Source organism: Phascolarctos cinereus, unplaced genomic scaffold (genome assembly GCF_003287225.1).
Source record: "Phascolarctos cinereus isolate Bilbo 61053 unplaced genomic scaffold, phaCin_HiC Scaffold_1;HRSCAF=81, whole genome shotgun sequence".
NCBI classification, from domain to species: Eukaryota; Metazoa; Chordata; class Mammalia; order Diprotodontia; family Phascolarctidae; genus Phascolarctos; species Phascolarctos cinereus.
In genome coordinates this window covers 256935245-256949240 of record NW_027555514.1, presented here as the reverse complement: position 1 = coordinate 256949240, position 13996 = coordinate 256935245, and the positions used below count along the sequence as shown (strand labels likewise).

General features: G+C 39.7%; 1 protein-coding gene across 2 annotated transcripts in view; it reads left to right on the top strand.

The window, feature by feature from the left end:
- The window catches only part of KITLG (KIT ligand), a 120095-nt gene extending 110472 nt beyond the window's left edge, over positions 1–9623 (top strand). For both annotated transcript variants that reach the window (XM_020993458.2, XM_020993457.2), the window contains 2 exons: positions 758–835; positions 5489–9623. In XM_020993458.2, coding sequence (XP_020849117.1) covers positions 758–797 — 40 coding nt within the window. In that variant the 3' untranslated portion in view covers positions 798–835; positions 5489–9623. The remainder of the gene's footprint in view (positions 1–757; positions 836–5488) is intronic.
- The last annotated feature ends 4373 nt before the right edge of the window (positions 9624–13996 follow it).

The following is a 13996-nucleotide window of genomic DNA, read 5'->3' as shown; positions in this document are numbered from 1 at the left end:
AACAACATTATTCCAAGCTTTGCAAGATTACCATAGGGGTCCATAACACCAAGAAGGTTAAGAATCCCTGTTCTGAGACCTTAGTCAGAACTTGTCCCAGAAAACCTTTTCCAGTTAACCCTGCACAGAACTAATCACCTTTTTTTCTTTATTCCATCTTTGAATTATTTAAACTTTTATTTTTATATATGTGGGGCAGCATGGCTTTGTGCATGAATGTATAACCAGTCTGGAAGCAAGGAGGCTAGCCTTTCCACCATACTCCCTGTGTTGTCTGCTCAAGTCGCTTAATCTCTAAGAATAAATACTTTGTAGAGTATGTGCTAGCCTGCATTTATGAAGGAAGTTTCCCTCTCTGGAAGTTGCCCACACTAATGACCAGTCCTTATCTCTTTCTCTCTCTCTCTCTCTGTCTCTGTCTCTGTCTCTTTCACACACACACACACACACACACACACACACACACACCCCCTTTCCTTGTAGATGATCAACTCCTTCAGGGCAGGGATTGTGTCTTCTGTCTCCTTTGCTTACCCAAGGTGACTAGACTATTCTATGATATACAGTGGGTAATCAGTAAATATTTGAGGGGCAAACCTGGGATTCTGACCCAGAGCAAACTACAGCTTGCTCTATTTTGCAATCTTTTGTGCTTAGGCCCACAGTAAACACTGACTTCCACAATGATCAGTTCATGGTGTTCTCCAGAATCTCTAGCCAAAAGCAAATAAGCTTTTTCTATTGTTTTTCCCCCCAGTATGTTGCAAGAAAAAGAGAGAGAGTTTCAAGAAGTGTAACTGTTGCTTGTATCAACACTGTTACTTTTGCACAACGGGTAAGTTTTTCATGACAAGATGGAAGTCTTAACAAGTAATATCCACCCTCCCATTGGCCACAAGTTAGAGTCAGGATTTTTTAAGGTCTTTGATTTAGTTATGTGCAGTTTTTAAAACTCAAGCTGTTCCCTGTTGGAGTCATGCATGTCTAATTTGTTCTTTATGAGCTGGGAATCACAAGCATTAAGCAAATATAGTCCTGATTAGTGGCCAGCTTTTGGATAAGTAGTATAGCTACATCTTTTATGAATACCTCTAAAGACAGAGCATTAAGATTTAGGGGACTAGGAACTAGATAAGAACTCTCAGCAGAAAAATCACAAATTTAACACATAGGTGGTAGATTCCCGTGCAGATGCTATAGTGGTCAAAAGATCCCTACTCAGGTAGTGTGTATTCTCTGATAAAAGCAAGTGTGCCCAGTAACAGTGCAGGATACAGTGAATACGAAATGGTGGCAAACCGAAATCCAGTCCAATTCAACAGACATCATTTAGGTACCTGCTATATCCAAAGCAATGGGGATACAAAGATAAGCTGTGCCCTTACGGAGTCCCAGCCTGTATGGTGCCATGGAGAGAGCAGTGAACTTAGAGTCACAGGATATGAGTTTGGACTTCTGGCTCTGTTACATAGTAGTTGTATCACCATGGCCAAGTCATTTCAGCTCTCTAGATCTTAATTTCTTCATCTGTGAAACAAGGGGATTGGACTCGATGACCTCTAAAGTCCTTTCTGGCTCTTGATCTATGACTCTATGTACACAGATAAGTAAATACAAAGTAATTTTAGGAAGGAGAGAGATTAGGAAAGGCCTTGTGTAGGAGATGGCTCCAGAGCTGGGCTTTGAAGGAAGTGAGGCGTTAGGAAGGGTGGAGGTGAGGAGGGAATGGCATTCCAGAAATGGGGTCAGCTGTGCAGAGGCACAAAGTTGGCAGGTGGACAGTCTTCTGCAGGGAAAGCCTAGCAGGCCACTTTGATTGGAACCAGGTAATGTGTGAGTGTGGTTGAGGGAACGTTGGGGTCAAGGAGTAGAGAGAAATTGGAGTGGCTTAACTCTTATGCTATTTACTTCCCCATTTCTTTTCTCTGATCCTCCTCCCAGGCCCCAGAGTGCTGTGGGAGGATGCCACAATGCTACAGACCTGGCTCACAACCTATTAATACTGTCTGTTTTTTACTTCATTGTTGTTTGTCTGTCCTCCCATTTCTCCCCCCTTCCCCCGGTCTCCTCTTGACTCCCTTACACAGTCATCACAATACATATGATAATTTCTACCTTTAAATCCTGAATTCTTGTCCATTTTTGTCTCACTCTCAGTCTCTTACAGAAAAATAATTGAACCTGTCTAGCATTCTCGTTGCCATGATCATGTGGTCACCTCCATCTCTCCCTGTAGCCTTAGAGGAAAAGATGTGTCTCTTCTCTAAACTTAAATCTTCCATCTTGGGTCTTATCCTTGCCTTCTTCTCCAGGACCTTGTTTGTACCTAAACCTTCCTCCTCTGCCTTTATCCAGTATAATATAGAAAGGGAGTTTTGGGGTTTTGTCATTGTATCCTGTAACCTACAGTGTTAATTGACTAGAGCACTGAGACGTTAGGTTACTTGTCCAAGGTCACGCAACCTGTCTATGTCTGAGGCAAGAACTTGAACCCAGATCTTGCTGGCTTCAGGGACAGTTTTCCTTTCATTGTCCTATAGCTGCCTCATGTTCATATACATAGTAGGCACTGAATAGTGGAGTAGGATCTTTTCCATGGGCTTGTTTCTATCTACTTCTAGACATGCTCAGGTCTTCCCTATCTTAAAAGAAAAATCAATTAATCAGCAAGCATTTAAGCATGTGACAGGCTCCGAGCAAGACACTGGGGGCATTCCTAGCTCTCTGGGAACTTATATTCTAACAGCAGCATCAATATAAAACAATTAAAAACAACTTTTCTTGATCTCATAGGACTTTGGAACTTCCGTTCAATCTTCTTCCTTCCTTCTGCTGCCAAGCTCTGACCGTTTAAGGTCAAGGGGGCTTCTATTCTCCAAGATTTCTTTCCATTCTTCCTAACTCCAAATTTTTGTTCCTCCTGTTAGCCTATTTCTCTTCCCTTCAAAACCCAAAGAACTACTTTTTCCCCAATTGTTACTTCTTATATCTTTAAAATAACAACAACAACATTTACATAGTGCTTCCAAGTTTGCAAAGTACCTTACAGATTTGAACTCATTTTAGCCTCACAACAAACTTGTAAGTTAAGAGCTGTTATCCCCATTTTATAGAAACTGAGGGGCTTAGGGGTCACAGCTAGTAAGTGTGTGAGGCAGGATTTGAACTCAGGACTTTCTGAGTTTCTGACTGTGTAATGCAGCCAGTTAGGAAATGGCAGTACTGTTTTTCAGCAAACTTGATAGCTTGGGAATCAGAACAAAGAAAGCCAACATTTTCTACTGCGATGGGGAAATTAGAACCATACTCATTCGAAGAGTAGAGGACAGTGATAGAAGTACAGATCACGAGTTGTTTGTGAAACCCTTAGCTAAGCCTTGATTGGGAATATGTAATGAATTAAGGAGCCAGGGAGAAATGGTAGGAACTGAAGATTAGGTAGCTTGTTATCAAATGTTAGGCCTTTTATCCTATTTACCTACCAAAGTCTAAAACCTTTTAAAAGTCTACAAATGAAGTAATGTATATAAAGAGCTTTGCAAACCTTAAGGGGATATATGTGTCAGCTCTTATTACTATTACTAATATGATAGCTTTCTGCTTTTTCCTGAAGTTCTTTTTAGCTATAAAAAATGAAGAGTCTGAGAGCAAATTGGTTCAGGACCTACCTAAATGACCAAAGGTCAAAGAAGTATGCTGTTCCGTTGAGTCTTATTAGGGAGGGGAGGAAAGGAGTGAGCATTTAGCATTAGGGTTAGCGTTAACCTACTTTCAATCAGAGGTGTGCTGGTGAAAACTTACCAACTAGCTCTAAGAAAAAAAAATGCCTGCCTGACACACTTAAGTTAATCTGCATCACTAACATTTTTTTCCCCATTGATTTCTTAAGTCTATATGTTCAATCAAAAACATAAATCAAGCCATGATTTGTGCTTGCCATGTGCCAGGCACAATGCCAAGCACTTATTCCATATGTTACCTTGTTTGATCCTCACAGCAAACCAGAAATTTGTGTTTTAACCCACATTCTTTGACTCAAATTACAGAATTCTTTCTGTATGGTTACCTAGAGATTGTTACAAACACATAGTAAGCAATAGAAAAAGAAACACAAGTGCTTTAGATCAGAGCTGGAAAATGTCAAAAATGAATCCAAAGTTCTATCGTTCATGACCAGCTGTGTAACAGTGAAATAAAGTTTAGTTTCCATGCTTTGGCAAATATGAGCATGGTGCCTCATGACAGAATCTGCTGTGGTGCAGGACTCAGGGAGAATCTTAGGTCTATCTGATTCTTTTTTTTTCACCACAAATATTGGATCAGTTTCTGCAGGAATAAGCTCAGTAGGTCTCTTTCCCTCAGACAGCTTTTTGTTCTCCTGAGCAGGACCATTCAGGGAATGGCAGAAGTTGTGGGCTCTTCTTGGTAATTTCTGGGGACTGAACAAATGAAACCTCATTTTTCTAGCAGACATTTTACTGAGAGGTACCAATTTTAGTCCAGCGCCCATCCTTACCTCATTTTGGCGTAAGACTTAGAAATATATCTGGTGCAGTGAAGAGTGTTGAATTTTAAGTCAAGACCTAATTCTAATCAGATGTTGTTGTTGGAGGTACTAGGTGGTGCAACGGATAGAGTGCCAAGCCTGGAGTCAGGAGAACCTGAGTTCAAATTTGGCTTTGCACACTAATTAACTGTGTGATCCTGGGCAAGTCACCTAACCCTGTTTGCCTCAGTTTACTCATTTGTAAAAATGAGCTGGAGAAGGAAATGGCAAACTACTCCAGTATCTTTGCCAAGAAAGCCCCCAAAAGGGGTCACAAGAAGTTGCACATGACTGAAAATGACTAAACAACAACAACATTGTCACATAGGTAGTAAATGTCAAAGGCAGCATTCAGATTTTGATCCTGTGATTTCTCAGCACCCTTGTCCTCTCATTCCTTTTTTTTAATCTTGGAATTATCTTTCCCATGTCAGCACAGTGTCTTGCATGAAATAGTGGTTAATGAATATTTATTGAATTGAATTGAATTAGAGGGAGAAATGATGTCTAGATCAGGTTAGATAATCTCTCCAAGCTCTAGTGTCTGCTGAGTAACATGGAAGGCAATTGATTTGACGATCTTCTGGCATTTCATCTTAGAGATACTTCATTCTTCTTGTCTTGTTCGCCCTTTTCCTGTTGCCTCACTGTTTCCTCTCTCCTTTTCTTCTATGTCCATATCTACCTGCATGCCATAAGATTTCTGGTGATATCCTCGGGCATTTCTTAGATCTCCTTGAGGGAGACCACTTGGGGCCAGAGTGGTTGCTGACCTTCTAGAATAACTTTGACAATGCTTTTTTAGAATCATGTGGGTGAGAGGAGCTTATAGCTACATTGCTGACTTGGTAGATTTTTCTGACTGCTTCTGGATCAAGAATGAAAGGAATGGAGAAAGTAGAAATACTACAGTTTCTCTCTTTTTTCCTCCTTTTCCTCTAGGCGGGTAACAGTTTTATGTTTGCTTCATAAATGAAGCAGCTTTAAGCAAATTCATATTCTGTCTGGAGTGACAGACTGAGTCTCTGTCTGCACTTGCTACTCATGACTCCATAATGATGATTCAGAAATGGGGACAAAGTGTCTTACTGTGAAACCAGCGCTGAATCAATCATCTGCAAAGAAGAATATGCATGGAGCAGAACTCTATTTTAAGAATTTGGGGATTTACCGTCTCATTTAGAACTGGTAACTCATGTCGGGAAAGGAACTGCGTTCCCTGGACTCCATGTACCACCCGCATGCCTCCAGCAACGTGTAGTTTACCAAACATCCATGTGTTCTAATCCTTCAATTGCCATCTGCATCCCATAGTTTAACCTGGTCTGTATAAATGGCCTTGAGCTTGGATTGTGGGGATAAAAAAATGAAAGAGAAGCAGAGTTTTAAAGACACTCTGGTATAGGAAGAGGGGAAATCTGAGAGATGCAGACGGTTAGCATGCTGGCCTTTAGTCTTACGGAATCTAGGCTCATGTTTTGGACGACATGACGTGGATCCGGTCTCTTTCTCTGCCTGATGAATACCATATCTATCCATCCCCCCCAAAAAAAAAGCCTACCGGATAATCTGACATGGTTGGCTGTTCATGGCTGTCCATGCAGGGGAAGTCAATACTGTATTAGACTGGTGATGTTGTTGCCACATGGAGAAGCTCTGAAAGAGTTAATATATGAAGAAGCGTTCAGCACTGAATATCAGAAGGGCCCACCTGAAGAAGAAGACATTTGGTGCCCCTGGTGATGTCTGCCTCTTTTGATAACCACTATGGTGTGTATAGATACGTTTCCAAAATATGTTAGAGCATTTTATATACATATATTCTAGAAACCTTTCACAGAGTTATGTAAAGAGAGACTTAGGAGAAATTGCTGAGTGTGTGGAGATCCTACTTAAAACTGCAGCTGTGGGAGGGACATGAGTATGGCTTAGAATATTCAGTATCTAATAAGAGACAACCACATACCTAAACATTGGTATCAAAAACCTTGGCCTTTGCAAAAGAGCAAGAAATCTAGCAACTTTAGCCACTGGTAACATAGTCTTCGTCATGTTTGAAATATCCATTTATTTAAGATCTGGCACTATTCATTAAGGGTATAATTCAGAGTTGTTGTTTTTCTTTTAAGCTTTATTCAGTTTTGCATGTTGGCTTATTGTTTAAACACATGACTGCCTAGGGCATATTTTGGAGAAACTTGGCAAGTGTTGCTGAAGGGCAAAGGATCTGTGATTTCATCAGCACTGGGGATTCTTAGAACCAATCTGCAACCTACTAGATAAATCTAAGGGGTTGGTTCAATGAGGTACATGGAATTTAGTGACTTGACCCACAGTCACACAGCTAGCAAGTGTCGGGGGGGTGGAATTTGAACCTAGGTCTTTCTGATTCCAGGCCTTGTACCAAATCTACTACCAAGCTCCCTGTACTAGAGTCCTCCATAATATGGACACTTAGTAATTTTAAACTCAAATTTAAAGTGTCTTGAGAAGCCTTTCTAATGATATGTTCCATCTTCTAAAGGCAGACAGTTCATTAAAGCCAGTGAACAATTAATTCTTAGTTTTTTCTGCTGAGTATTTGAGAGAGAGAGAGAGAGAGAGGGTGAGAGAGTGAGAGTTTGTGTAAGTATGTGTGTGTGTGTGTGTGTGTGCACGCGCGCGCGTGTTTGTTTTAATGTGCCATAAAGCTACAAATGGAGCCAAAAGTGTATCCTTCCAAGCTGAAGATTGGGGCAACAGTACAATGATGAATTATCTCCACAGACTGGCCATTGACACACTGGCCTCTTGACCCAGAAAGGCATGAAACAGTCATTGTTCTCTTTCCTTTGTATCGAAATGTCAGAAAGTCTCCGTGGTAGTTGGAATCTTCAGTTTGGACTATACTGTATGGACTGCCTGATTCTCCAAGCTTTAGAAGACAATTAAATGCATTTAACAGTAAAACAATGCTGAGCATAATTGCTTGATGCTGGTTAGCTGGACACAGGCTCTGACATGCCTGCCTGTAGAGAGAATGCATAGCTTCATTATTATAGTCCAGAGTTGACCAAATAGAGAACATTCAACATTATTGGAATTGGCCAGCTGGCATCTACGTCTAGGAAAGCACCTTGCGATTTCCTGTTACGTTCCTATCCCATCATTACATTTCAGAGTTGCCTTTTGAAGTAGCTTCAGAAGGTCTGAAGAGCATAAATGACCCTTTAAAGCTTTGCACCTTGTTGTGAGAAACCTAGATTGTGAAGAAGCCAGCCCCATGGCTAATGGTTCTTGGACAGTGAAATCCAAATGGTCCTGAATAATGGGTTACACAAGACCGTTTCACACTGCCAAACTCCAATATCAGAAACATCTTAACTTCCCTTCATTTCATTATTGAACTAGTCAATGGTCATGCCATACTAGAAGGTAAAATGTCAATTTAAAAAAAGTTTCCTTTAGGTAAGATTTAGATTGTTTCTAGTAAATCAGAGTGTTTTGGGGGATTTTTGTGATGCGTTTATCAACTAGATTCAATTTGGTTTTAAATCTATAGGGGGAAGAAAACCTTCATTCCACATTCACAGCTGTCCCTATGACATATTTCTCTAGTTAAGGTGTGTCATCCACATTTCTTCTTACTGGCACATTTATTAGTCCTTCCGCATTTCTTTGTTTTCTACACAGAACAAGGAGAGAAAAACAGAGCTGACGATTTCAAGTGTAGTATTCCGTTCTGGGGTCTGGGTGTATAAAATGCTGACCTTCCAGAATCATTGTTGTTTTTATTTAGAATGTAAATAGGGCTCATTAGTCAAAGCAAGATTCAGTTTTACCCAAGGTAAATTGAATAACTATTTGCACAAGTGATGGCTTTTCATCTCTGCTTGAATGAACAGTTTGGAACACCTCCTACAAATACATCATGACATTCAAGTACACTCTAGATCCTGCAGTCAGAAAGAGTTGCTTTAATGTATGTTTAACATTTGGAAACCCACCAAATTATGCATTTCAATATCTTAATTTTATTAAAAGCTAAGGGCCTAAAATGGAGGATGTACATAAAGTTCAAAATGCCAGAAGATATTTTAAAATCGATTTGGGACAGACCAATCTGTAAATTACTTTTCTGGCCATTTGTTATTATTTTTTTTTATGGTGAAATGAGAGGAGAATTTTATAGGTCAACTCATCCTTAGTATAATTTTAGAATATGCCACCTTGAAATTCCCCTTAGAATCAATCCATCAATCAACAAACACTTTTTAAGCACCTGTGTGCCAGGTACCACACAAGGTGTGAGGAAAAAAAAGATGAGTTTTTAGTTTGAGAGCTCCAAGGAACATTACTGTAATGTTGAATTACATATTCACTAGAATTGGAAATGCCTTTGTTCCAGGAGACAAATAAGAGTACTTTAATTTCATACTGAGGGCTTTTTACAAACAATTATTCCTGTGAAAATTCCATTTCTGAGATCCTGAAGTATCAACTAAGGAAAAATGCATATCTATCTGTATATGTATGTAGGTATTTGTGTATTTCTGATGACTGTCACCAAGTACATACATACTACAGTGGCTTTCTCTTTACATTTTCATCATTAGTATTTTAATTACAGGAGCTGTTGAATGGAAGATCTAACAACACAGTGCCATTTTCATTTATTTGACTCAAGAGCTGTAAGACTCACAATATCTCCCCAATCAGAAAATCCTAGTCTCCTACACTATCAAACGCTAGTGTAGGATTGCACACATCTACTTGCCATGATTTTGCAATGAGTGTGCTTGAAAAAAAGGACTCTGATTCCTTTTCAATGGATGCACAGGTATATTTGCTGGTTCTGTTTTAGGTTGGAGTTCTAATGTAAATCGATGTCAACACTACTTTGCATAGTTTATTATGACTGAAGGTTAATTAAATCAAAGAGGTTTGTAAAATGTGATGTGTATGTGTATATACCGTATGCGTACTTTTTAAAATAGGTGTATGTCCCGACTCTTTTTTTTTATACCAGTTTGAATTTGAAATTACATTATATATACATATACTTTATTGTTCTAAATAAAGAATTTTATGCACTATTGTGACATGGTCTTGTCCTTAATGATTTCACAGTTCTTCGTATAGTCATGAAAATTACATACCCTGAGATGGGGAAGGGACTGCAGAGGTCACCTATGCCTGAACAGGATTCCCCATTCTAAAACTATCTAATCCAGTCTCTGCTTGAAGATCACCTCCTAAGAAAGCACATTCTACATTTAGACTGTTCTAATCATTAGAATTTTCCCCCCTTCTATCAAGCCTAAATTTAATCATGATACATGCATACCTATATGTATATGTGTATGCATGCGCACACACACACACACACACACATACACACAATCTGGGTTGCCCGTCTCTGGATGTTGTTATTTAACTGTAGTGTCCAGAACCGAACACGGTATTCTAAATGTGATCTGATTAGGGCAGACTATTACCTGTTTATGGCTGCAAGCTATGCAGTGATACTCTGCCCTCATTAGCTTTTTTCCTAAATGATACATAGCATGTAGGAGTGGAAGGAAAGCTGGTTTGGATGTAAAAAGACCCAAGGCCAATCCCTAGTTCTGAATAGCTGTATGAAATTGGGCAGGTCAGATGGATCTAATGTAATTGTTTTAGCTACATCGTGGAGTTGTGAAGAAAATGGTATATGAATGTGAGTTGTCATTATAAAGTGATTAGGACCATCTCAGCTGGCAAAAAACTATATGTAAGATTTTATTCAGTTTTGTCCAGTTTATTGAAATATAGGCTTGTATGAAAAATTTTGGAATGCACACCTTTAGAAGATTAACTTACTGACCCTGATTGTAAACTTCTAATAAAATAAGGGAATTTTGGGTCTTAATAAAACTCCATAAAGGAAGCATAGCACAGCAGGTAGAGAGATGTTCTTGAATATAGGAACGTGACCTGGGTTCTAGTCCCACCTCTTAGACACACAGGCTATGCAACTGGGAGAGGAAGGGGAGGAATAAGCATTTATGTAGCACCTACTGTAGCTCCAGGCACGGTGGTAAGTAGGTGCTAGTGTTATCCTCATTTTATAGTTGAGGGAAGTGAGAGCTTGGTGGTTAAGCAACTTGCCCGGGGTTACCCAGCTAGTAAATGTCTGAGATCAGATGTGAACTTAAGTCTTCTTAGCTCCAGGCCTGATAGCTTCCTCAACTGTGGGCAAGTTATTTGACTCATCAGTACTCTAGGCAACTTTCTTAGCCTATAAATTGCAGAGAAGGGGCCAATCTACACCAATCTAGGGAATTTCCTCATCTGGGAGTTCTCTGTGTCAGTGAAATCACATGAAATCACATGTCTCGTTTCTATCCTTTTCCACTCTCTCTTTTATATATTGTACGTTGGTCATAGGTGGTTGTTCGGTGTCTGACTCTTCATGACCCATGTGAGGTTTTCTTGGCAGAGATACTGGAGTGGTTTTCCATTTTCTTCTCCAGTGGGTCACCTTTTATCAGAACTCTCCACCGTGACTTATCTCTCATGGGTAACCCTACACGGCATAGCTCATAGATTCATTGAGCTACAGAGGCTCTTCCACCATGACAAGGCGGTATTCCAGGAGGGGATCAGTCACAGGACCTGGGTCTAAATCCTGTCTCTGATACTTACTAGTTATATCTCTTTGAGCTAGTTGCTCCATCCTTTGGAAGTTAAGTGTCTCCCTCCTTGCCCCCTGTAAAGTAAGGGGCTTAGTCTAGATAAATGATTGCAAAAATCTTCAGTTATTTCAAACATAAATATTTCCCAGAAGCGAAGATTTCCCCATAGCCTGAGTCTGTTCCCTTTCCCAAAATGCTGGTTCTGGTTCTATTATTTTTGTCTCTGTCCACAATCTCTCATCCTTCCTACTTTTCACTTGCTCCCCTCACCAACCTTTTACATTAAAATCAGGTCACTATGAGTGGTTAGCTGAAGCATGAGATTTAAGCACATTCCACACCCTCTCCTCCCTTTAGTTTACAGTCAAGCATATTCTTCCATACAATGGACCAGCATCACCCATTCCAATTTTGAATAGTAAGTATGGTCATTGATCTGTAGTGTCTAGTACATAATGGGATATTTTAAAAATTAAATTTTTGTATGTATGATTTGTTTCTGCATTGTCTAAATCTCCCCCTATATCTGTCTTCCTTCACCCTCCCAGAGAATCAGGATATATAACAAGGAATATTTTTAAAGGGAAGGGGAAAGGGAGAAAACCTGTGTTTATTTATTTATTGCCTAGTATGTGTCAGGTACTGTGCCAAGCATGTTTACAAATAATCTCATTTGATCCTCACTGCAACCCTGAGAGGTAGGTGCTATTATGATTCCCATTTTTACAATTGAGAAAACTGAAGTATACAGGTTAAGTGACTGGTTCAGGGTCACCCAGCTAGTGAGCATCTGTGGCTGAATTTAGTACTGAGCTCTTCCTGACTCCAGGCTCAGCACTCTATCTATTGTGTCACCTGAATGCCTCTAAAAGAAAAAAAAGGAAGAAAAAAATTGATTTTTAAATCTGTGTATGTGTAAATTCCCTTTACAAAGAAGTAGAAGATGACCTATTTTTTTTTGGAGCCATACTTATTCCATAATCACATATGTGTGTGTATTTTTTTTAATTGGACCCAGGATTTCACTGGTGTAGGGAACTCTCACTGCCAGTCTGAAATGTATGCTGTTAGAAGTTTACCAACCAGCTCTCCAGTAAAAAAAAAATGCATGATACACTTTTAAGTTTAATCTGATTGACTAACATATTCTCCATCAGTTTCTTAAATCTATATATCCAATCAACAAAATAAATCAAGCCCCGATTTTTACATTTGCTGATTCCCTAGGTGTAAATACTTACACTGAAAATTTAGCAATCAGCTCCAATTGGTTTGAGGCAACTCCAGCTTGACCTTCATACAAATGTGGGTATGCAACTTAGTTTTCTGGTACACTGGTACGTTAAGCTACCAGCTTAATGGCCAGACAGTCAGTATATGTCAGAGGTGGGTCTTGAACTACAGAACATTGCCTCTTTGTGAAATTGTTGTAAGTATTAAATGAAATAAAGTAGACAAAAGCACTTACAAAAAGAAATATGTGTAGTGAAAATGTAAAGCATTACTGGCCTCCCTTGACTCATCTCATGAAAAACCATGTGTCTGTGAGAGAATGATACCAAGAAAGCATCCAGATGGATTGATGCTCCATTGAACTCCAGTTGACAGCATACATCACCCCTCCTCTCTTTTCCCATTTTACAGATCTGTAGCTCTTCTTGGTTCAGAAACTTGGGTTCTGGGTCAATGGATGAAGAATTCTTTTGTATGTCTGCTCATCTGAGTGTCTTTGTGTGGATTGAAAGAAAGCAAGAGTCATTTTTTTTTAATTTTAACTTTTTTTTTTGGTGAGGCAATTGGGGTTAGTGATTTACCCAGGGTCACACAGCTAGTAAATGTTAAGTGTCTGAGGCCAGATTTGAATTCAGCTCCTCCTGACTCCAAGGCCAGCGCTCTATCCACTGTGCCACCTAGCTGCCCCTCAAGAGTCAATTTTTAAACCAGTCAATTGACCAAAGATTGGCAGCGCCCATGACAGCTGACCTTAACTTAATCACAATGTCAGAGGCATTATGATACAGTGAATAGAGTGCATGACTTGGAGCCAGGAAGACCTGGCTTCAAATACTGTCTTAGTTATTTAATAACTCTTGTTATGTGGGCAAATCCCTTTGCGTCTGTGGGCCTCCGTTTCTTCATCTATAAAAAGGATGTAATGACACCTACCTCATAGGGGTACTGTGAAAATCACAAGAGATAATGTCAGTCAACAAGCATTTGTTAAGCACTTCAAGAAATTTATTAAGACGTTAATATGAGCCAGCTACTGTACTAAGGATTAGGGATACCAAAAAAAGTCAAAAACATTGTCCCTGCCCTCAAGGAGCTAACATTCTAATGGGGAAGGCAACATACAAAGAGCTATCTATTTACACTTACCAGCTGTGTTACATGGACAAGTCATTTAACCCTGTTTGCCTCAGTTTCCTCATCTGTAAAATGACGTGGAGAAAGAAGTGGCAATCCACTCCAGTATCTTTGTCAAAAAAACTCCAATGGGGTCACAAAGAGTTGGACACAGTTGAAAAATGACTCAATAACAGCCATTTACTTACAAGATATGTGCAATGTTGATGGTAGGTAATCTGGGAAAGAAGGCATCCTTACTGTGTGTGGGATGGGGTGGAGTGAGGGGAACAGAGACCTCTTACAGGAAGTGGGAGTTGAACTGAGTCATAAATGAGTCCAGGAGAGCCTGGACAGCCCCATGTTTGGAATGCTTCGTCCAACCCAAAGACAGAGTTAGGAGACCGAGAGTTCCCTGCATTGAACAGTAAGGAGATCAATATCTCTC